Source organism: Girardinichthys multiradiatus, chromosome 18 (assembly GCF_021462225.1).
Source record: "Girardinichthys multiradiatus isolate DD_20200921_A chromosome 18, DD_fGirMul_XY1, whole genome shotgun sequence".
NCBI lineage: Eukaryota > Metazoa > Chordata > Actinopteri > Cyprinodontiformes > Goodeidae > Girardinichthys > Girardinichthys multiradiatus.
Window position 1 is genome coordinate 47,397,722 of NC_061810.1, and position 25,126 is coordinate 47,422,847.

Sequence of the window (25,126 nt, forward strand, 5' to 3'; positions counted from 1 at the left end):
TGACGTCTCGGTCTGATTTCTGGCCTAACAAGATTCAGCTGTGGTCGTTAGTTTCAGATCGTACCTGCTGGTTTCAGCTCAGCAGAAGGACACAGCCAGGGCTGTTTCACTTCCTTTATCACCAGGGTTGGAATAAAAAAAGCTAAAGTATGTGTGAAGAGTGACAGAGTAGGAGCTTTTGGAAGTGTTTGATTCCTCCTGTTGCAGGTCAGTTAACACACATCCCACCAGAGCAGTTTGCTTTGTGCTGATGGTGAAAGAAGAAAAATATTCTGTAAATGCAGAAGGATCAAAGCAGTTACGAGAACATTTTAGTTCCCTTTTAAGATTAGTTTTATTTTACAGGGAATGTTCAGATTTGAGAGACTGACTGCATCATCAAAAGACAGTCAGAGAAATATCAGTCCAGAGACTCGGAGAGGAAATCTAATGGGAGAGTCAAGCAGATTCATTTTATTCCTTTCTTCATTTCAAAAGAGACGGTTAAGGTTGTTAATGTCTGAAAATGTAAACTTTAGGTGGGATGCTGCTTTATTGTAAAAGGTTAGACATTAAAATTAGGTGTTATCAAGGAAAATGCAGCAAGTTTTAGCAGAACAGCATGCGCAATCCCTGGTAAAGGTCTGTGAAAAGTATTTTCTCCCTTAAAGATTTCTGCTGTTTTTTACTTTTTTGTCAAGTTTAAATGTTTCAGATCATCAATTTTAATATGTCAGTTAATCCAAAAAATCCAAAAAGCAGTTTTGAAATCATTTGATGTATTATGGGGATTGGGGGACATCCGGAGCAATCTGGCTCTATGTGGCGTGTTATTAACCAGTATTTTTGGAAAGCTGAGGACTCTTTATCTACCCAAACCTGATTCTGATTACTGCCTCAGCTGTAAGATCAACATGAAGAAGGCTTAAGGATTTCCAAAAGCAACATATGGCACCCCAATCTAGATTACATTCAAGATCACTGACACTGTCACTCTAGAAAGGGTTACAAAGCCACTTCTAAGGCTTTTGGACTCCAACGAACCACAGTGAGAACCATTATCTGCCATCGATCCATCCAGGAGGTCCCAGAAGAACCCAGAACAACATTCAAAGCTCATTGGGCCTCAGTTAGGATCAGTGGTCATGATTAAACAAGAATGACATTGTGCAAAAATAGCCTCCATGGCAGAGTTCAATGGCCAAATGTACTGTTGACCCAAAAGAACCCAAAGGCCTGTCTAACATTAACCAAAAAAAAACATATTGATCTCAAAGACTTTTGGAGAGTCTGCTTTTTAGATCTGCTTTAGATCTGAAAATAACATACCAAGAGTCAAACATGTCTGGGCCCATCACAAGTCAGGACCTGGACAACTTGCTGTGGTTAATGGACCCATGAATTCTGCTCTCTTCCAGAATATCCTGAAGAAAAAGGGCATTGAATTTAAGGATCTGAAATTTTAAAAACGTTTCTGTGCAAACATTTAAATTCCCGTTCCGTACGTTTCCTCTTCCTGAACACTTATTTAATCACTTACACTGTCTTGTTTATTATGTTGTCATTTATACCATACATTTGAACATATTTACTATGTAGAATTGAGAACCAAGGTTTTAAATGTGAATTTAGATAATAATTGCCTAATATAATTAAAACGTCTTTAGGAGTGAGGGGAAGAAAACCCTCCAAATATATTTAGTTCGTATATAATGGATTGGACAGCAGTAACCAGATGTTAACTCAGTCATTACAAAGGCAAAAAATACTTTGATTCATTAAAAAATTCAACATTAACGGGTTATAATCTCTATTATTTTTCTTAAAGCAGAAATTCTTATTTATATTTCCACTGAAATAACATAAACCAGTCATTAGCAGATAATTATTGAATGTCGAGGTAATAATTTAGGCCTGAGGACAAACGTCACAGGTTTGGATTCAGGGTCAGAGGTGACCTAGATGTTGGGGATTTGATGAGATTTGTTTATTTCACTTGTTTGAGACGTGACCCGGACTTGTCCCTCAAAAAATTAAGACTTGGACAAAATGACTTGTGAACATGTCTGACTAAAACTCAGTAGTTTTCCAGAGGCCTTGATGTGTTTTCAGAAGAGACATCTGACTGACTCAAACCACCTGTGACACGGGTTTAAAATCCAACTTCCCGCTCTGGTTGTAATCATCAGTTCTGACTGCAAGAAGCAGAACTGGACCAACGATTTGGGAAGGAAACAACCCAGCCTAGTTTACTGTAAGCAGTCAGCATGGTTTGATGAATGACCGTGGAAGATTGTAACCAACATTTCCTGCCTCAAAGCTGTGAGCGAGCAGAACTGTGTGGTAATTTTTATGTAAGAGAAGTCTTTAAAATTACCTCAGCTTTGTTTCACAGCAGTTCTCACAGCTCAAAGTGTCTCAGTACATGTTGTAATTATTTTTCAACGCTCCACGTTCACCAGGAAACTTCGTTGAAATAACAAAATGTCCCTCCTTTGTCACAAAATGTTTAGTATTGAGCGAGCAGAGAGTGGCATCAGCATCAGCAGCAAATTCCCAGTTACAGAAACTGTCAGGTCACACAGTGGAACCAGTTTACATCCACTGCCATCATCATGGTTCTTTTGGGCCTTTAATTTACTATCTGAACCATTATTTCCCAGGTTGGAATAAATAAGAGAGAAAACAACAGACCCATTCAATAAATTAGAATATTATTACAGAGTTAATTTATTTCAGTAACTCAGTTCTCTAAGTGAAGCACAATACATTGATTAATTAACCACAAACTGATGTTTTCAGGCCTTTATTTCTGTAAATTATGACAATTTTTCTGCTTCCAGCCAATGAGATATGACATTTAAGATTAGAATATTACATCAGACCAATAAATAAAAACATTTTAGTACAGAAATGTGGGTTTAATGAAAAGTATGTTAAATACCTGCTTAAAGGTCATTTCCAAAAGCTACTTTTAATCTGACAAACGAGCCTCACTGGAGTGCAGATTCTGATTTATTGAAAATGATTGCATACTGGTTTTTAAAACAACTGGATGCACAAGTTCACGTTTTTTTTATAGATTTTCTCTAAACTGAGTTGGATCACAGTCATATAGAGAGTCAAACGTGGCACAAAGAGATGATAAGGCAGCAAGATGGATTCACCTCTGCTGCTCCACCCATGAATGCATTTATTTAGTTTTTTTTAGAAATGTGCCATTATTTGGGGGGCATAAACTCGCTCTCTAGAGGAATAAGATTTATAACCAGGGATCACCGTCACGCCTGATAATTAACTGCAGGGTCCAGCCTAATGCTCGTCTGCTTTATTCCATTCCTCAGCCAGTTCAGATGAGTTGAGCTGAAGTTGAATAACTGGTGCATGGCATGATACTGCCACCACCATGCTTGAGAGTTGGTCCAATGTTCTTTGGTTTGAACGCCTCACCTTGACTCCAAACATAGCTCTTTACATTGTGGCCAGACAGCTCATATATCGCTGTAAATATATATGACTAAGTATTATTTAAGCATATTAATAATGTTTTCCTCTTTAGTTTGGACATTCGAGTCTGAAGTCCCACAGCTACCATGAATCCATCCCTTCAGTGATGAAAGAAATACTCCAAAAAAAGGTAAGAATTTACAACAAATCAGTTATCTGTTGAAAAAATACCTGTTTTATCATCATGAGTTTAACTACCGTGGGCGGTCATATGATGCCTGTGAGGAGATGTGTGTGATCAACGGCAGGAGAGGAAACAGAAAAATCCCACAATGCAGCTTAAAAATGTGATTTTGGTTAATTTATCACTTTGTGGCTGTTAAGCAATGATAGGTCTGGTTTGGCTATTAACAGCTATTAATAACCCACAACAACTTCTCTCCAAAATATAAGAATTTCTTAACAAAAATAACTCTTAAACTAGGCCAATAACACTCAACTAAAACTACTAAGCAAAAATGACGAGAAATTAGGAAAACTAATTAACTATAGAAAAAGGAACAGGGAATAAATCAACTACAAACATGGCTGCGAGGAACGTTTCTCAGCCTCACAAGACGGCGAACCAATGAACAGACATGATGAAGTCTCCGTCGTTTTCTGTCTGACTTCATCTGTCTCTCCGATTATTGTGGAAGAAATTTGGCCCAGACAGATGCTGGGTTAAAATAATCTAAAGGACATCATGTCTTTATTTAGACTCTATTTCTTTAAACTTTAGCACCTAAAAACAAAAGTTTTTCCATGGTATTACTTAGTTTTACATTCATAGACGAGGTAAAAGAATACAACCTCAATAACTTCTGCTTTTAGACTAAAAACAGGATCTGGTCTTTTGTCGGTTTTTAAAATGATTTCGATCTAATCTCAAATAGACAAAAATACAAAAGAGATTTTCACACCATCATTAGTTATTTAACAACCATGAGGCCAAAAACGAAAATCTGCCAAGGGGCCCGGGTCCCACATCATCACCCCTCCACCACCGTGCTACAGTTGGCATGAGGTGTTTGGGTTTTCTACCAACATGTCGCTGTGCTTTATGACCAAACAGCTCTTCTTTGGTCTCATCTGTCCAGAAATCTTTACGGTGATTTTCTGCTTAAACCTTTTCTAGGAATTATTTAGTATTCCTCTAATTTTTCTGTCCTGAACCTAAATAGCTGAGGTCTGCAGGAGCTGTGATAAGAGCTCCTAGGTTTTTAGTCTGTCCTCTGAGCACTTCACGCTCTGACATTGGGTTGACTTTAACTGGGACATCTACAGGAAAGATTTGTCTCAAATGTTTTCCCCTCATGAAGAATCTTTTCCTTTCTTGAATGATGACCTTAAAATACTTTAGAGATGACTTTATAACCCTTCCAGATTAACGTGCAGCAAGTGTTGCTTCTCTAAAGTCCTTGCTGATCCCACCTTGATGTTGTGTTCACAAACTGACAACTCCTGCTTTTTTTTTTAGACCCGATGACTCTTGCTGTAGTTCCTCCTTCACCAGATTCATGAGCTGCAATTTACACCTAAAGCCTAGATGTGTGCAGGCGAACAGCTTCTACTGACAGCTAATCAAATTCACAAAGCAGCTTTTTTTTTTTTAAACAGATTTATTTACTTCAATAGTACATACAGGATAAACAGTAAAGATTCAGGAAAACATTGATGAACCCTCTCCCTCTAAAGAGTAAAATACAGGAGAACTTTAGAGCAGAATCAGTGTGAAGGTAACAGTTTAAATGAAAGATTTACTGCATGAAGAGGAGGCACAGAGCTGTGTACGAAACAACCTGGCAGTTTTTATTCGAAGTTTGGTTTGTTTGCATCTTCTGAATCGATCATGTTGAACGTTTCACGTCGATTTATGGGTTAATTCATTAAAACACGCTGCAGCTGAGACACGAGTCGACTTTCAGTTCAGCCATCTGAGGTATAATTTGTTACACGTCATAAAAATCAAACTTAATGGAAAAAAGAAAACACTAGTGTTTAATCACATTTCTAACAAGCATAGACATGCTAACACTACTTTTGTTTAGCTAATAATGGCTTCAGTAAAGCGGGTTAGTAAAGTACATCATTTTCACTCAACTCTGGACAAAATCTGCTGAATTTTCCAGTTTGAGGCTCCTCTGAGGAGGCGGTTGAGTCACTGGGAAGTCTGGAAGTCAATTACTAAAGATTTTCTGTGATTGATCGCTTCGCATTAGCTTATAGGGAGTGTTGGATGAGCCCCGCCCCTCTGGCACGTCTGGAAGGTCAAAACAAACGTCACCAGAGTGATTTTACAGGTGGCTGGTGACCCTGGGTTTGTACTGAAGATGTGAAATAAACTCAAACTAAGGTTAATGCATCGTTTTTTAAAAAGGAAAAGTATAAAAAGTCAGAAAAACATGCCACTGAGATCAGCATTGCCGCTGATATTCGCTGCTTTTTTTTTTTGAAAGGTTTTTGGTGTAATTAGGAAAATAAAACAGCAGATTATTGTGAAAATGTTTCAGAAATGAAACGTGACTGTTCACCTTCGAAACAATGAAAAACGTGATACATTTGATTTAGCTGCACTAAGAAATGTTTCAAATGTGTCCCCACTGCTCAACCTTTGTTCCAGATGGAGGAAGTTAGCACCACCTGGCGTTTCCCAGGAAACGGATTTCTCACATTTATTCACCGACAGACTGCGGCGACAGGCGGCGCCAAGCGGCTCACAGGTTCACAGCGAGACTGACGACAAAACCCAACATTCTAGAGCGTCCCGGTTCTGCTAGAAGCGACGAGGTCAGCTCCACCCCTACAGCATGGTTAACGCAGTATGTGCGAGTCAAGAATCTTGTGCGTACAGGTTTGTGGTTTGTTTAAATGTGTGCGCTTAAGTTGCTGAGTTGTTGTTGCAGACAGATTCAGCGTCGACTTCTCTCGCTCTGGTTGCGGAGGTCGAGCCGACTCCGGAGCTACTTCAGGTCATCGGTGAGAGCGGCGGCGAGAGGTCAGCTGGACGAGGAGTGAAGATGTCCCTCATCAGAGCTGCAGGAGACACAGATGCAGTCACTGTAACGTAAAAAAGGTGAAGGAAAGATCTCTGATGGTGCAGACCTGATGTTGGAGCTGAATCTGGATTTAAAGCATCCATGTCGAACATTATGATTTAATGTGAAAACTCTTTTGTTGCAGAAGCAGAAAATCACACTGAAAAAAAATCGTTTTAAACAAAATCACCAGGAGCAGAATTAACAATCGCTATGATATAAATAAAAATGAAGCATTTTTAGTAATTTTTACTTTAAATTGATCAGACTTTCTAAGAACATTTAATTGCTAATCCCTGTTTTCCCGTTAAGGGAATAGGAGTCAAACTGGGACCCATGGGCCAAAGTTGGAAGCATGCGCCACCAAAACTACGTATCCCATAATGCCTCACTGGTACCACAGATGTGTCTTTTATTTGACATTTAATTCCATATGTGTTTATAGTATTGCGCTTTGCACATTTTAGATTCAGTGTTTCTTAAGTTTGTTTCCATATATAAAGGTTTAGTGTTTTTTAGGATGAGAAAACTTCCTTCTTCCCAGATGCTACAGATTTTAACCCCTCAGGTACATTTAGAAACCCATTTATTTATTTTACAGGCTTGTGTCAATCTCCTCATTTTGGTTAAATGCTTATGTTGCCTGAATCCCACGTAGGAGAGAAAACGGGAAGTGGGACATTAAGAATAAAATCTCAAATAAGGGTCTAGATCTTTAAGGAGGGATCTTTTAGTAAAGCGCTGTATGCGTCTGTGGCCACCAGGGGCATCAGACCATAGAGTTTTCGGTCTTTTCAGCGATCTTCTAAGAGATCTCTAAGAACATTAAATCAGAGTCTGCAGATGCATTGTGGGAGGTTCCTGTTAGAGCGTTTGTTTTTACCTGCAGTGTCGCACAGTTCTGACACGCCTCCCAAAACCGGATCCCTGTCTGTGAGCAGCTGACTGCGTCCGGAGTCCAGTATCAGATCCGACTGGTCTGTGTCTTCCAGGGAACCCTGAACAAATATTTGAACAAAAAGAAAAATGTCAGAGAGGTTTCTACATTGTTGTTGAAATCTAAAGTATCAGATGTGTTGGCGCGGTGCTGGTGGTGTAGGGGTTAAGCGCGCAACCATATACGGAGGCTCCAGTCCTCGAAGCGGCCGTCCCGGGTTCGAGTCCCGGACCTGGCGACATTTGCTGAATGTCTCCCCCTCTTTCCTGTCTACCTACTGTCAAAAATAAATAAAGGCCACTAGTGCCGTAAAAATATCTTTCAAGTATCAGATGTGTTTTTCCAGATATTTTAGCATTAATTGGCATCTAAATGAATTATTTCTAGAATAAAAACTGACATATTTTATATGTTCTGTCTGCAGATCCTCATGACCAGCATGAGGTCTCGCTGCTACAGTTCATGACGACAGAGGAGAATTTCTCAGCTATTTCTTCTTTATAACTTTACCAACAAGATGAACAAATTCAGAGCAAAAACTAAATACGTAGACAGCTACTGTTAGGTACGGTGGAAGATCTGGACATTTAAATTAAAAAGCTGCCGCTCTCTGCCAGGAAGAAAGGACATCTGCTGACAAAGCAGAAAAACTAAATCTAAATGCTTTTAATTTTAACGTCAAAACAACCAAAACAGGCGTTAATATGGAGGAAAGGTTCCTGGATGTTCGTGGCTCAGGTACCGTTATCTCAGTGGAGCAGATGTTCCTGAACTCACCAGCAGTCTGTGGCTGAGGTGAAGTTCTTCTTCTATCGAGGACGGATCTTGTTTCTGTCTCTTGTCCCGAATCTTCAGCTGAGGCGTCGTCTCTTTGTCCGAGGCGTGAGTCCTGAACGAGAGACGGACAAACAGCTGCGTTCAGTAGAGAAATAAATACATAAAATAAAACTATTCAGACGGTAAATAAACAAGTTTTTAAGCTACATGAAAGTACATGAAAATCCTGAAAATTGATATTTTTATATTGCTTTGTCTAATTTATTATTTATTCAATTTAATTTTTTATCAGAAGAAAAAAACGGGTTCCTTTTTATAACAAATTAAGTTTTTAAAGAATCAAAGCAGCTGTATGTAGCTTCTGCTGGTTGCACAAGAAATATCAATATTTAACTGTTCAGTAATAGTTTGACTGTGCATCAAAAATAATAAAAAAAAAGGAACAAATATGTAGAAACAAAACACGCTGGTGCCCATTGTTGAGTATGGTGGGGGATCTGTGATGCTCTGGGCCTGCTTCTCATTCAAAAGGCATTTATAAAACAGTGTCTGTATTTATTTAAACCAACTGCCTGAAAACATTCAGCCTGACCCTGACCCTGACCCTGACCCTAACCTGGCAAAATTAAAGGAGGAAAATGTTTCCTCTGGCGCCCTCTTCAGTTTTAGACGAGAGAAACACTAAATATGTAAAATTATGTCACTTAAAAATGTTGGGTTTCCTGTGGTGACCCTTCAAAAGGAATGAAACAAAAATCTGATTAATTCTTTCCCTCTTGTTCAGTTTTTCTGCATTTGGATCTCCAAAGAACCGGGATGCCCAGGTCCAGTCCAGTCCAGTCCAGAGAGCTTCTAGATATTCTAGATCAGCAGTCATTTAGCTCTGCAGAAGCCTGGTAGTGAGCCACTTATTTGATTCAGGTGTGCTGGTGAAGGGACGCATCATGAAAGGTAGTAGCTCTCCAGGACTGGAGTTAGGCACCAGATCTAACTCCGGTTGTTCTGATGGGAAGTGATCCGACTCACCTCTTCCTGCTAACGGTCACTGCAGGAGTCACATCGGAGCTTTCAAACAACGGGGTCGAGGGCTTGTCTGCTTCCTCGGGCAAATCGCTGAGGAAGGTCAGCTGGAAGTCGTCGTCCATGGAGATGTAAGGCGCGTACATCTCCAGCTCCTGTCCTTCGATGTCCTGAGAAAAGATGGAAAACTGGGAGTTAAACCAAGATCAGGTAGAATGAAGGAATGTGTTCTGATCCATTTACTGCTTCCCACCTCTATAGCACCTCGTTTCTTCTTCTGAACATCCTCTGGGCAGACGGTGAAGAACTTCTCCACCTCGCTGGTGTCCATCACCTCCTCCTCACAGGGGCTCTGAGACCAAACGGAGATCAGGTGTTAAATCAGACCCTGAAGCTTCCAGTAGGTTAAACAGTTAAAGGAAGGAGTTAGGTTACCAGGTCGGGCTCAGAAGAGGAGGCCTGGCCCGGATTCAGGCCGTCGAAGATGGGCGACAGCAGCTGCCTCAGCAGTGGGCTGCACAGATCTTTAGGATGGTCCGGAACGGTGTTTGGACTTTGGGGACTGGAGAATGACAGCTCGGCTGGAGCTGATGGAGACAAAATGAGCAGCATTTAAAAAGATTTGAAACGAAGAGTCCAATCAGGGGTCTAAACGCTGGGGAGGCGATAAACGGCGGTCTCACCTCTGCTCAGCGGCACAATGGCGTCTCCTGCCTCAGGAGCCAGCTGCAGGAGCTCCTCTGGCTTCTCATTCAGTTTGAAGAAGAGCTTCTCAACGTCGCCGCTGCCGACGTCCTTCTCGCCAACCGGCTCCCCGTCGGACTCGCAGGTGTCGGATATCCCGCTGTCGTCTGCGTCGTGCTCCTGGGAGAGAGGTTCGCTTTTAGGCAGGAGTCTACCGCTGGTCTGCTCGATGGAGAAGACCACGTCTGGCTGCTCCACAGCACTGCAAACAAACATCAGGGATGATTGTTAGAGAAGCAGCTGCTGCTTCTCCATTTCCCTCCTCCTGTCACCGCTCTGAAAATAAACGCTCTCTGACGCTCAGCGCACCTGAGGATGAAGTTGAGGCAGACGATGGCTTCAGGCTGCGACGTCTTGTTGTTGTAGAGGACGGTCGCTTGAGTCTCCGCCCACACGAAGCCGCCGTTGTTGGCCAGGAAGCGATAGCAGCTGGTGTTCACCTGACCTTTGGAGATCACTGGAGAGAGAGGAGAGGAAGAGGACGAAACTATTCAAATGTTTAATGTTGCAAAGCTTTATTTTTCTGGAGAAACAGTTAAAGTTCAACACAAACAACATATTAGATCATGTCAGCATTCATTTAGTTTTACTGCATTAAGGGGAAATATTCACAAAACTTCATTCTGTTTTTTTGTTCCCAAAGACATGATTTTGTTCCTGGGATTGATTATATAATCAGTTTTTATCCATTATTGGAGGTTTTTCGTAGCAACATTTACTTCACTTATTTTTAACATTTATTAACCTTTTTTCAAGTTTTCAAATTTTAGATTAAAAACTTTCTATAATTTAGTCAAATTTTCCTCACATCTGTAATAAAACTAACTTTTTTTTCTTAACATTAGATTTGTATTTTTAAATTAGTGTTAATCTTTTAATTATATGTATCTATTTTTATTGTGTGAAGTTTTTTTTAAATTGAGATTTTGGATTATCTTGGAGAATTTATACTTTAATTTTACACATTTTATGTAGTATTAACTTAAATTCTTAACATTTTTAAATTTATATACATATTTTATTTACTGCCTTTTTATGCTTTATATTTTAACAGTTTCTATATATTTCTTTACTTCTACATTGTAATTTATTTTAATATTTCCCCAATGCTTTTATTAAAACTAGATTTCTTGTCCTCATTTTTTTTTTTACACAATATAAATATTTTTATTATGTGTCAACAGCTTTTTTAACATTTTAAATCATTAATCAGCTAACTCACGTGTATGCAGGCTCTTCTTGACGCGATCGGAGTCGAGCGCATGATAAAACTCGTAGGTTGAGCGTCCAATCAGGTCCTCAGGTTTGTATCCCACCAGCTCTGTGACCCTAAAAACATGTTGAAGTGAAACATCTGCAGAATAAAAACTGTATTTTTTCTTATTTTTTCCTCCTTTTATCCATGAAGGCAGAGCTGAGCATCCCACCTGCCCTCGCAGTGAGTGAAGCGCAGGTCCATGGTGTGGCGGGTGAGGAAGGTACAGGTGTCCAGGGGGAACTCCACGCTGGACGGGTGAGGGATGGGCTCACACAGCAGCGTCATCACTCTGGCTGCAGGGGGCGACGCCGAGCTGCCGCCAAATGGACGGATGTGGCCGGTGCAGTGGAGCACCTAAAGGGAAAAATAAAACTGTCATTACCATCCTAAAAGAACAATACGTTTATTTTCTAAAAGATGTCTCACTTTGCCTGTTTGACGTCATTAAGAAAACAAGAACTATATTGTGGACTTCAGGCTTTGAAAATGCAGGCATTTTCCTTGCAAAAAGTCTTTTAGACCAAAAAAGGCATTTCCATGAGCTTTTTTAAATAAAATGCGATGGACTGGCGACCTGTCCAGGGTGTCCCCCGCCTCCCACCCATAGACTTCTGGAAATAGGCACCAGCTTCCCCGCGACCCGCTATGGAAGAAGCGGTAGAAAATGAGAAATGACTATAATGTTCTCCTGCAACCTGTTAGGACCCTTCATTATTAGTACTGAGGGGGAACATCCGCTGGAATTGGTCTTGGAACTAAAGGGTCACAGTCCCGGTCCACTGCAGAGTTCGGCAGGACGTGTTCTGAGTCTCTGATATCTCCAGATGAAGTGTTGACGGAGAGGCACGTCCGGAGACCTTGGCTGCCCTTCAGAGATACACTTACTGACTCGTATCGCTTTCAGCCTGGACCTCAGCCTCACATATTGGGACAAATTTAGCTTTTACACCCCAGCAGTGAGGACCTCTCAGCTGGTCTGGAGTCTGTGAAAAGCCTTCAAATGTCCATGTGAGGAGAAACTGCTTGTTTCTATCCTGTTTGTACAAACACCAACTAATTTCAGGGTTCTGTCCTTTTAATTTGACTTTTAACCACAAAGATTTGCTTCACCTTCATGCAGGTTAGGAATGGATTAATAGCAGACTATACTGATCAACCTCCTGACCGTACAGCATCTCTGTGTGTCAGAACCTACCTTCCAGGTGGCAGATTTGATGTTGACGGTGCGCCCCCTGTTGGTCAGGGTGCTCTTCATCCGCAGGAAGAAGTTTCTCTCGCTCGGTTGTTCTGCCATCAGTTTCTTACTCAGACCTGAGAACATTAAAGAGGACATCAGTGTTTCACACACAGAAATTACAAAAGGGAGAAAATGTAATATTTAGGCCGTAGGAACTTCAGAATAAGTTAATTTGCTCCCCACATGCTGAAAACAGAGACCTAAGCCTGGCTTCTGTTTTCAGGGATTTGTGTTGTAGAGATGAACGGCGGGTCAGACCTGGACGTGGAGTCAGGAGGTCTCGGAGCTCCTCCTGATCACAGGGATGAACAAAGTCGTAAATGCTCTGACCCAGCAGCTCCAGCTGTGGACGTCAGAAACAGAAAAACACGCTGGTCACAGACTCAAAATAAACATTTAATTTGTTGGCTAAAAAGTTTATTTGAAGTGTTTCTGCAATGTTTCTGGTGCTGCTCAGATAATCAGCAGCAATCTAATGATTAATCTGATCAGAACACAAGGATGACCCATTTACATAAACTAGGAGCCAGTAGAGGCTTTCCTTCAGAACTGTCCAGTTAAAGAACCATTTGTTCAGAATAAGAGGAGTAAGAACCACGCAGAACCTGTGTGATGCCGATGTGCTTGTTGACGTTTTCCGTCAGAAAGACCATGTCCCCCTCCTCGGTCATCACCATGATGAAGCCAGCCAGCGCTTGAGGGAAGAACCCGTCCATCGGATCTTCGTCCTTCTCCTCTTCGTCCTTCTCCCCTTTGTCCTCCTCTTCGTCCTTCTCCTCTTCGTCCTTCTCCTCTTTGTCCTTCTCCTCTTCGTCCTTCTCCTCTTCGTCCTTCTCCTCTTCCACACCTTGTTCTGTTGGGAAAAAATAAAATAAAACATTCAATTTTAATGCGTCTTTAATATTTTATTTAAACATGCAGGATTACCGATCTTTAATCAGCATATTGTGGCATTAAATGTAATTTCAGGCTTGCAGTTAAAACAGGTTCAGCTTTAAAAGCAGAAGCAAAACTCACAATACTGACGTCTGTAATTTAGATGCACGCAATTACGTTAGAGGGGAATTAGCTTCAGTGTCCTGTAGCCTGACGGACTCCTAACGAGACCGGATCAGAGCGGCTACAGGTGAAGGTTCACCAGACCTCAGGAGGAGCTTTAAGGATTAAAGACAATCTGAGCTCCCACTGACAGACACAGCAGGGTTCCAGCTGATGATTAAAGCACTCACTTTACTGATCATCATCAGTGTGAGTGTTGGCAGTTTGCTGCTCTGGAGCATAGAGGTACATGTGAACACAACGTCAAGATGGAAAGACATCAGCAATGACCTTCGAGAAGCAACTGTTGCTGCATGACACTGGGAAGGGTTGAAAGGTCATCTCTAAAGTATCTGAAGTTCATCATTCAAGAAAGGAAAAGATCCTTCACAAGAGTGGAGTTGATCTTCCCAGGCGTGGACCAACCCAATGTCAGAGCGTGAAGTGCTCAGACAAGAGGAGCTCCATCTCAGTGTCTGCAGACCTCAGCTGGCATGATACATGTTCAGGTTCAGGACAGGAAAATTAGAGGAATACTGAATAATTAGGAAGATGCATTAAAGCAGAAAGCTTCTTTTGTGTTTCTGGATCAATGTCCTTTGGACAAATGAGACCAAAAACAAGATGTTTGGTCATAAAGCACAGCAACATGTTGGGAGGAAACCCAAACACCTCATTCCGACAGCAGCACAGTGGTGGAGGGGTGATGATGCGGGCTTGTTCTGCAGCAGCACAGGGCCCCTCGCAGATTTTCCTTTTTTGCTTCATGCTTGTTTAATAACTAATAACGATGTGTTTTTGTACATTTGTAAAATCTGACAACTTGATGCTTTTATCAGCACAAAACCTTTAGAGGATTCAACCCATCAACCTTTCTTACCGGGGCGCAGGAGCTGCTGCATTCGCAGGAAGCTGAGGGTCACCCTCATGATGCCAGCTTTGTCCAGGTGAGTGCAGACTCGGCGCGGCAGCGGCAGGGTGCGGGCGAGCTCGTAGAACACCTCGGTTTCCTGACTGCGCCGACATCTGGCCGCATCACGAGAGCGCAGCTTCCTCTGCTCCGAGCTGCTCCTGCAGGAGGAGGAAGAATCGGGACGTGAATGAAGCATTAAAAACGAAGATGAAAAATCAGAGGAGTATTATTAGAAGGTTGAAAGGAGGGGAGTGAGGGTAAGAAAAGGAGAGCAACTCCTGCAGTCTGGAACCAGCAGGGAATTACAAATAGACATTTTATGCACCATGTTTTTACTCTACAGCCATATTCTCCCTTTCAGTCCCATTTAGGTTCCAGCATCGTTTCTAAGGGTCTTTCTCAGCAGCCAAGGAATTAAACTTCAGCCTCCTTGGAAAACTTTTATCCTAATCTGCTCTGAAGGACATGAAACTAATGAGGATTTTAAAGAAATCTGCTCCAGCATCCTGCAGTTTCTGGGATCCTAAACACACTCGGACGTTATGTTCTGTGCTGGGGTGATGGTGATGATGGTGATGATGGTGATGACCACAGGGCTGGCTTCAGTGAACATTTCTCCAGACTCACAGTGCAGCCGAGGGCAAAAAAAACCCCAGAACTGAGACCAAATGTCCCAAACTGCAGAGAACAGAACGTTTTCTATTTCAGCTGCTGGGATACTTCCAAAACCTCCACCCCCCTTCCTTTCCACTTCCTTCATGCTTCCCTCTGACCCAGATCGATGCAGCCGGGACGAGAGGAGAGCCCAGCTTCTCTGATTGTTTTCAGAACAGAACCAAAGAACAAGCTGCAAACCCCTGGCCTCTGTTCCCGTCAGCAGAAACAGGAACGATTAAAGTAAACAAAGCAATAAAAACAGGCTCACTGTGACTCATCGTCGGGCCTGGGAAATCACAACCAGAACCTGGGCCAGCAGCAGATAGACGCCAGACCAGAAATATCTTCACAGAGTCAGCAGAGCAGAACACAATGTGAAGCGGCACCGTAGATCCGACTGAGGTTATTTACAGACACGGATCGGCTTTCTGTTCAGGTATGGAGTCACAAAAACATAAGAGCAACGATCCAACACGCAGCCCCGATAAACCGGGTCAATATTAACAGCAACATTCTCTCAATTTGTTCATCTCAGTCCAGGAAAAAACAAACCAGGAAGCTATGGATGAAAGTTATTGATTTATAATTTAATCTGAAGATGATGATCTTATCGATCGACTAACGATTAATTGATAAGTGCCCATTTTCCTAAAAACCCGAGTTTTCTCCTGTATTAAGAGACTCGCTCCACAACCTGAAGGGTTCATTATATTTTAACTGTTTATTGTACCAGCTGTATTAAATACTGACTGAACAGACAGAAACGTGGTTTCCTCACGCATGATTAAACTGAGACATATTTATTAAAATATAACAAAACAGGAACATTTTAATTAACTGAATAGAATAAAATGAACAGAATAAAATATGTGAAACACAAACTATTACTTAACAATTAATAGTAAGTCGATTATTTGTTTGCATCCAGCAGGAAACTCCTCTGTGGACGTCGAGCCGCCCCAAACTGGCCCCAGAAACCTGCAGAAGACTCTGATTTCAGTCCCTCGCCGCCTGTCTCCATGGAGACGTGAGCTCGGCGTTGGCGGCTTGAAGAATAATTAATGTGCATTATACTAATCTGGCGGCCATTTTTAGATCGACCTGTTCAGTGAAATCTAACCGACCTATTTTGAATTTAATTTCCTTCCAATTTTAAATAAAATGTTATTGTTGTTCTCTGGTCAATATTTGCTACATTAATGATATGAAAACACAAATGAATGTTTGTATGCGTTAGAAGGGAAAATCAGAATGAGTCCAAATCCAAATCAGCGGATGAAATCCAGAAATCGGCATCAGCCGGTAAAAACCTGATCGGTGCATTTTTAATGGGAAAGATTTCAGGTTGTAACAGAATGTCAGGACAGTAAAACCCTTCCAGACCAACGAGTTGATGTCACATTCAGCCATTAATTAACGGAGTTATGATGATTCTGACAGCAGTGAAAAGGAAAACGTTGCTCTGGTTTGAGCTAATCTGAGTAAAATCTGAGGCACAGTCAGTCCACCCAAACATGCATGTCCCACGCCCACTTCACAAGTCCAAAGGCAAAACAATCTTGTTCAGCCCAGTGGAAAAATACCAGCAGGATCTCTAACTTGTGACATGGGGCGCAGCCTGGAACCAGCCCCTTGTTCTTCCTCCTCCTACGGTTGAGTTCAGGCACAAATATGGAGCGGTGGGGGAGGGTGGGTGGTTGCTTACTGGGTTTTCTGCAGACCCAGTAAACTCTGCACCTTCTGAGTCTTCGATTAGGATCAGAACCAGAGCAGAAATAAAACAAATCACAGAGAGACGCTCCAACGTTTTGTGGGAAGCAAATAAAAAAAATGACTCAGACACTCGGCCTGCTTCAAGTCGCCACTGTGGACCAAATCATACTCAAACCCGGTGTCTTTGTTTGCTCAGTACTGTAGGAGACCATGACATTCCTCTCAGAGGAAGGAAGGTGGAAAATGGAAAACCAAAGGAGGATTTCTGGTGGTTTCCATCAGAGTAAAAGACAAATGGGAGCTTTCACATGTCGTCATCATTCTGCAGGCAGTTCCGCTGTTATTGACCAGTTAGTTGATTAAAGCAGCAGAGGAATCATCAGGCTGGGAGAGGAGGGTAGCTACGGCTCCATCCGAGATGTTTAGTACATCCTTCCTGACTCCTGGAGCTGCAGGGTTTCTTTTTTAACTTCAGCCGGGAGGAACCATCTAAAACGCCCTAGTTCTCACCAGTATCAGGGGATTTCTGCTGCAGAACACCTAAATGGTTCCTGCTGGTTCTTCCGACTACATTGCCTCGTTTGGGTTGAGACTCCCAGCACCATCTTCTGAGAGAAACAGAACCGTTCATTGACATGCCTGAGGGCTCATGTGGCCAACACGTGCTCACGTGTCCTAGGGAGTGAGATGTTGTGAAAGTTCCTGCAGGGGGAGGAGGGAGGTGGGTGAGAGTTGAAGCTGCGGTGCTCCTCCTCCTCTCCCTTTCAGTAACCACAGAGGGCCTCTTTACCTCCTCGTTTTGAAAAGGAAGAAGCACGACAGGCATGTTGAACTCAGAAAAACCAACGACGCTCATGTTTACTGCGTGTTTCAACGGCATGTATGACGTCAGCGAGGGGTCAGATGTCAAATACCTGGAGCTGATTACAGTCAAACAAAACCTCTGTGGAGGTTGGTGGAATGTGTCCAGGAGCCAGGAGAAGGTTGCTGAAGAAGCAACCGTGACCCAGACACACCCAGTTTGTCTCTGCAGCTAATCCACCTGAAACCAGCCAGAACATCAGAGGTAGGATCAGAGTAGAGTTACGCTTAATCCCGAATGCCATTACTGCAGCCAAGAAGCAGAACAAAACAGAACACCCAAACAACCCAGTCAGGCTGACTAGTCGGGTTTAAGGTTCTTGAGTTATTTATTCTTCTGCTAACAGCGTCCTTCCTGCCACTGAGATCCGGTAGCAACCAGAGTCCAACTGGGAGTAATTTCACCCCAGTAGAAATCCAGCTGTTCTGTTTCTGGCTTTAGAGGTTTGTTGGAGAACGTTAGAGAACTACCAGCATCATGAAGACCAAGAATCACAGCCGACAGGTCAATATCTCAAGCTCTGATCAATCCGTCATCTGAACGTCACTCAGAGAAGAAGCCAAGAAGCCCATGACAACTCTGGAGGAGCTGCAGACTCAGATGGAAGAATCTGTCAGCTAGGTAATTATTAGTCATGCCCTCCTGAGGTCTGGTCTTAATGGTAAAATAGCAAAAAGGCCGGTTTACAGTCGTGCCACCGACTATGGAGGGAATGCAGAAGAACACGCTCCAAACCAGAGAAATATTTTACTTGTTGTCCTACATGCAAAACAATGTAGGAAAGATAAACCTCCACATCTCCCTGAGCACAGTGAAACATGGTGGTAGAAGCATCATGCTGAGGGGGCGTGCATTTCTTCTGCAGGGCCAGGCAAGCTGGTCAGAGTTGATTGATGGATGGAGCTAAATCAAGGGCAAAGAAGAAAACTTGTTAGAAGCTGCAGAACACCTAAGACTGGGGTGGAGGTTCACCTTCCAGCAGGAGAACCACCCTGAACATACAGAACGGTTTAGATCAAAGCATTCATGCCCCAATTAAAGTCCAGACCTCAATCCAAGTGAAAATCTATGGCAAAGCATGAAAACCTTCACAAATGCTCTTAATCTGTTGAGCTATTTTGCACAAACAAATCTTCAGTGTGTAGCCGAGTAAAGCTGGTGGAGACGTTCCCCAAAAGACAGTGGCTCTGCTAGGATCACTGCACTACGCTGGGTTGCTCCGTCACTTTAAATGCATTAAAAACTTTTAAATGTTTTGACAGCTGCTTCATAAACCTGAACTGCTGCAGGCTGGAGGTTGCATCAGGATACACCTGAGACATAAGACACCCTTTAATCTCAGGTTCAACACTAATATTATACAATATAGTCACAGGTTTCATTTATCAGAGCCCACAGACCTCATATCTGGCTGAAGATTTCAACAGCGCTTAGATCATTTGGCCTTAATTGTTCTCCTTCTTGTTTTTACAGTTTAACCAGTTTGCAGCTGAACTCCACCTGGCTGTTGAGCCACAGTGACGTCCTTAAACTGAAGTACACCGTGTACCGAGAACAGGAAGTTCTGGCGTGTTGTTAAAAGAACAAAAACACGCCGCGTAAACAGGCGGAGACACTTTTCAGTTTAATCACGTTACAACGGACCACAGACGCAGAGAAGATCCAGATTACAGTCCAAAAATCGCTGCCGTGTGGACACGCCTGGCCATGCCCACTCCCACAGCTGTCCTGAAACTTCACTGGGCCTCAGGCTGCGGAGGAATGAGCTTCAGAAAAACTCCAGCTGAGAGCTGCATATCGGCTCAGCAGATTATTCAAATGGAGGAGCTTCTGGGGCTGAAGGAGGAATGTGCTTTTGCTTTCAGAGCCACTCCCAGGGGTCACCACAAGTACTCAGGGGTCAAGAGACGACAGAGAGGCAAAGAAATGGCAGAACATTTTTTTTTATTTTGATTTAATTAAGGTAAAAAAAAAATTAAACAAGATATATTGGATTTTTAGTCTGATTTATGCAGAGTAATCAGTGCAGAGTGAAGCTGAGGCATGAGAACATTGATGAAATGTTGCTGATCTAAGCCTGAAGTTGAATCCAACTCAGACGAAGCGTCCAGCCTTTAAATGGACTTTGGACCCAGACAGTCGATGTGCTTATTGTTTTATTTTTACAGCAACAGAGCACGCAGTGATCTGACACATAAACAGGTTAATGTCGGCTATACTGTAGCTCACAGAAGTTCCTGAAAGCCCTTATATTCTGCTGCATCACAAGTCATTCCAGGTGGTGAGAAACGGCTTGGAGCCACAGTCTGTCGAACAAAGATCTGGATTTCTGAGGAGGTTCAGGCTCCAAAATGTGGAGCCTGAACCTCGTCATTAATTAATTAGGATTGCATAAATACATTAAATGAAGTAGATTTTATTTTGTGTAGAAGATGTTGGATTTAATGCCATTTAACAGGATCATTTCTATCCAAAAAACACATAATTTGTCCTCTCTGCCTCGCCTCCATTTTGATGCTCCCCTGATCACGGCTGCAGAGACAAACCTCTCTTTGAGCACACCTGAATCACCTCTGCAGAGCAAGAAGACATGCTGAGGAGGTAATTGAACCATCTGAATCAGCTGCATTGAAGCAAGGACACATCTAAAACCCACAGGACAGCGGTCCTGGAGGACCAAAGTTCAGACGCCGGCCCTGGAGGACTGGAGGTTGGACGCTGCTGCTGTAATCTGTAGTTCTAAGGAATATCTGTGTTTGCCATTTGTTCAGATCTTTGACGCCTTCCAAACAAACAGGCAGTTATTACTGCAGTGATCTGCAGTTTATCTTATTAAATCAGATGCACACATGTGGAGTCAGATTTTTAGATTTCAAAGCAGGGGGGAAAAAATCAACCGGAGCTCACGATGAAGTCTGATATGTGAAGAACCCTGACCTTAAAATCCAACATGGCTGCCATATTTACAAAGGATATTCAGAATCAGAATCAGAATCAGCTTTATTAACCAAGTTCATACATACAAACAAGTAATTTGACTCCGGTACACTTTGCTCTTTTGTTCTGTTTTTGTATTACAGAATATACATATTTACAATGTACAAATATACGCATATATAATAAAAAGGTGCATTTGCAACATCTGCATGCTGTTGTTTTGTACTCTATTTAATGTTCATCAGAGAAACAGCCTGGGGGAAGAAACTGTCTCTGTGGCGGCTGGTTTTAGTGAACAGTGCTCTGTAGCGCCACCTGAAGGTAAAACTCTGAACAGTTTATGTGCAGGGTGTGTGGGGTCTGCAGAGATTTAGCAGCTCTTTTCCTGACCCTTGACCTGTATAAGTCCTGGATGGAGGGAAGGTCAGCTCTGATTATTCTCTCTGCAGTCCTGATTATTCGTTGCAGTCCGGACCTGTCCTGTTTTGTGGATGATCCAAACCACATTGAGATGGATGAAGACAGGACAGACTGAATGATGGCAGTGTAGAAGATGACCAGCAGCTCCTGTGGAAGGTTGAACTTCTTGAGTTGCCTCAGGAAGTACAGTCTCTGCTGGGCCTTCTTTTGAACAGTGTCTATGTGTGAAGACCATCTCAGGTCCTCAGAGATGGTGGTTCCTAAGAACCTGAAGTGGTCCACGGCTGATACAGTGTTGTTGAGGATGGTGAGGGGGGTGTATGGGGGTGGTGTTCTCCGAACGTCCACCACCATTTCCACAGTCTTGAGTGGGTTCAGTTCAAGGTAGTTCTGACAGCTCCAGTGTACCAGCCGATCCACCTGCTGTCTGTATGCAGACGTTGAGCTGGGTGAGCTTCTGGTGGAGGATGTCTGGTATGATAGTGTTGAAGGCCGAGCTGAAGTCTACAAACAGGATCCTGGCGTACGTCCCTGGGTGGTCGAGGTGTTGCAGGATGAAGTGTAGACCTAAGTTAACAGCATCATCTGCCGACCTGTTTGCTCGGTAAGCAAACTGCAGGAGGTCCAGCAGGGGGCCTGTGATGTCTTTCAGGTGCTTCAACACCAGCCGCTCAAAGGATTTCATGACCAGAGACGTCAGGGCTACAGGCCTGTAGTCATTTAATCCTACGATGGTGGGTTTCTTGGGAACCGGGATGATGGTGGATCGTTTGAGGCAGGAGGGGACCTCACATTTCTCCAGTGACTTGTTGAAGATCCAGGTGAAGATCGGAGCAAGTTGATTTGAACAGGCTTTCAGATATGATGGGGAGACGTTATCAGGTCCTCCAGCTTTCTTTGTTTTCATGAGCTGAAAGAGCCTGTTTACATCTTCCTCGGAGATCTTTAGTGCAGGTAGAGGATCTGAAGGTGGGGGGTTGGTTGCTTTATGGGAAGAACTTGTTCCTGAATGGGATGTGGAGGAGATGATTTGAGGTGTGAATGGCTTCTTGTCATGTCTACAGTAGAAGCCATTCAGACGGTTGGCCAGGAGACGACTCTGTTCAGGATGGGTGGAGGGGCTCCTATAGGCAGTCAGGTTTCTCAGATCAGTCCATATAGCTGAAGTGTCACCAGTAGAAAGGATGTTCTTCAGCTTCTCACTGTAGCTTCTCTTAGCTGCTTTGATCTCCTTTGTTAGTCTGTTCCTGGCCTGCCTGTACCGCACCCGATCTCCACTGCTGTGAGCTTCTTCCTTTTCCCTGCGCAGATTCCTGAGGTGTGGAGTAAACCATGGCTTGTTGTTCCCAAAGGTGCAGAAGGTCCTTTAAATGAGTCCTTTAAAGCTGTGTAACAATGGTCCAGTGTGTTTTTGTCTCTGGTGGGACAATTAATATGTTGTCTGTATTTGGGGAGTTCATTGGAGAGGTTTGCGCTGTTAAAATCTCCCAGTATTATGATGAAAGAGTCCGTGTGTTTTTTTTCTACGTCTGTAATCAGCTCAGCAAGATGTTTTTCAGCAGCAGAAGTGCAGCCATGCGGTGGAAAATATGAGCCAATTATTATAAACGAGGAAAACTCTCTCGGTGAATAAAACGGTTTACAGATTATAGAAAATGACTCCGGATCAGGACAACATGTTTTTCCCAGCACTTTTACGTCTCTGCACCAACCTTTGTTTATATAAAAGCAGATTCCGCCTCCTCGCCTCTTCCCTGATAGCTCCACGCTGCGATCCGCTCTGAACAGCTGGAAGTCCGGCATCAGCAGTGCGCGGTCCGGGATGTTTCCACTCAGCCATGTCTCGGTGAAGCAGAGAACCGCTGATCCGCGGAGGTCCGTGTTTTTACCGGTGAGAAGAAAGCAGCTCGTCCATCTTGTTGTTTAGAGAGCGGACATTTGCCAGGTGGATTGAAGGCAGTGGTGTTCGTAGTCCTCTTTTGCGGAGCTTTACCAGCATGGTTTCCACTCTGGCGCTTTTGGCGCAGTATCCCATATAGAGCTGCAGCTCCGCTCGCCAGGAGCTCAGTGAACTTCGGATCGATGAAAGATGGTGAAAAAAACCCAAGAGAGGACTTTCTGATGTTGAGAAGATCCTCTCTACTGAATGAAGCCACAGGATTGTGGCTCGAAAAACATAAAAACACACAAAATACAAAAACAAAGAGAGAGCGAAGCTCCGAGGCTGCCATCGTCGCAGGTTCATTGATAGCTGCAGAAATAAACTACATATTTACACTTATGTTTTGCACATAGAGTCCCTCTGTTAGAAATGTCTATAGGCCTGCATTGTAGTTAGCAAGGTTACTGATCACAACTATTAGTAAACCCCATTAGTATTCTAACCTACAACCGCAACACAATTAAGCCAAGTGAGTTCAAACTTCCACACTAAATGCACCATTTGTTAACATCCAGCAACAGGCTTGAAATGCACAATGTTAACCAAACCCCAACTGGACTGGATTCTGAATTTAAAGAAAACCTGCAAAATAAGTACGATTCTGCTGCAAAGCTGTAAAACTAAAAGTGATATAAAGTCTTTAAAAATGTGCAAACAGGAAGAGAGTTAGACTGCAGGAACTCTGCAGTCCAGACCCAACAAAACAAACATAAAAAAAACAGAAATTGGTAATAGGGAGGAGTTTCAGAGAACACACTGTCCTCGATCAGAGAACAAACTGTGGCCATGATCTGTTATTGCTTAACGAAACTGGTGATTTAAATATCTGTGTGTTTATGGCCTCTGTGTGCTCTGATGTTACAGCCTCCCACAACCTGGCTGGGACTCTAATCTGGATTGTGGTCATGTCTGTGAATTATAATTACTGGAAAAATGGAGAATTACCAGCAGCTCAGCTTTATTACTGTCCTCCTGCAGCGGGAGGAGGGACACAAATACAAACTCTGAAGTTAAAAAGAGCCACGTTTACATATAATAGAACAAAAACAGAGATATTATTTCACAGAGGCTTTTATAGAAATGTGTACTTCAAGACATTCAAATTAGATCATAATGCATCACACAAAAATATAAACATAGTTTAGGTTTCCCCTGGAAGTCCTCAGACCAAAGAAGAACGATTTGACCTCTTCCTGCAGGTCAGTTTTACAGGAAATGTTGTAAACACAAGGCGCAAATGTGCACAAAAACGTAAATTCAGCAGACATCTCTGCTCAAAGCAACATGAATTAAAAGTAAGGCTAAATTCACGCAGGAAGCCTTCATCCGTGACTGTGACGTAAACAATGGCGCAGAAACATGAAGCAGAGCCCACCCACACGCCAGATATCTCCTAAAGGAGCAATTCGGCCATTTTTACAGCAAATGCAGTGCGACTAAATGGAGAGCTAAACTTAAAAATGCAGCAGAGGATTATTTATTTAATCAAGCCACCAGGGAGCAGCAGCTGTTGCTCCCGCAGGCTGCTCCGTCACCCCCCCAGCCGAAGTCGTTGCGGATATTTCGAGCTAATTCTCCCACATCTGAACCATTTAAACGCGGCAGTTTGATTTAAAATGGTAAAAATCTCACCGTTTAACCGCCACGACCACATCCTCCTTCTCCATGTTTCATCAGAACACCAGAGCAAAGGCTCTCGTTTTCTTACGACGTTGACTGAAGCGCAGGAAAACAACGAATAAACAGACCACTGCGCGAGGCAAGGTAGCAACGGCTAGCACAAGCTACTTCCGCTGACCCTTTCAGAATAAAAGCCGCGCCCAAGAGCCGCGCCGCCGCTGTTCGTTAACGCTGTGAAAAATAATGCAAGTGAATATCCACTATATCCTCTTGGTCTCTTAACAAAGGCATAGGCAAACTAGGCTGGTGCTAGGGGTCATAACCTATAACTGCAGCATTCCTTGTGCTAAGCCAAGTCAACATCAGAACCATCTTAGAAAGAGTGGAGAGGCACAGAATCCCAGCTATTTGAGAACCAGTGCAACGTTTCCACAATCAGTTATGATCTGAGGAGCCATGTCATCTCCTTCTGTTGGTCAACTGAGTTTTATCAAGTCCAAAGTATAAGCAGATGTCCATCAGGAAATCTAAGAGTATCGTTGTGCTTC

General features: G+C 42.9%; 1 protein-coding gene and 1 long non-coding RNA gene across 4 annotated transcripts; one reads left to right on the top strand and one right to left on the bottom strand.

Moving 5' to 3' along the window:
* Positions 1–5,067: 5,067 nt before the first annotated feature.
* On the bottom strand, positions 5,068–24,747 carry hif1al (hypoxia inducible factor 1 subunit alpha, like). Of its 2 annotated transcripts, none has more exons than XM_047391114.1 (15): positions 24,591–24,747; positions 14,395–14,585; positions 13,082–13,329; positions 12,735–12,819; positions 12,435–12,550; positions 11,409–11,593; positions 11,204–11,310; positions 10,291–10,438; positions 9,921–10,183; positions 9,673–9,824; positions 9,491–9,589; positions 9,244–9,407; positions 8,218–8,329; positions 7,387–7,501; positions 5,068–6,501 (listed from the first exon to the last, which is right to left on the bottom strand). In XM_047391114.1, the coding sequence occupies exons 1-15, from the start codon at positions 24,623–24,625 to the stop codon at positions 6,434–6,436; spliced, it is 2,088 nt and encodes a 695-aa protein (XP_047247070.1). In that variant the 5' UTR covers positions 24,626–24,747; the 3' UTR covers positions 5,068–6,433. The 2 variants fall into 2 exon arrangements, with proteins under 2 accessions (XP_047247070.1, XP_047247069.1); XM_047391113.1 differs by having other exon boundaries at positions 5,068–6,525.
* Positions 17,312–19,653, top strand: LOC124883784. Of its 2 annotated transcripts, none has more exons than XR_007042313.1 (2): positions 17,312–18,280; positions 19,133–19,653. It is a non-coding gene; the product is annotated as an uncharacterized LOC124883784 (long non-coding RNA). The 2 variants fall into 2 exon arrangements; XR_007042314.1 differs by having other exon boundaries at positions 17,312–17,863.
* Positions 24,748–25,126: the final 379 nt, after the last annotated feature.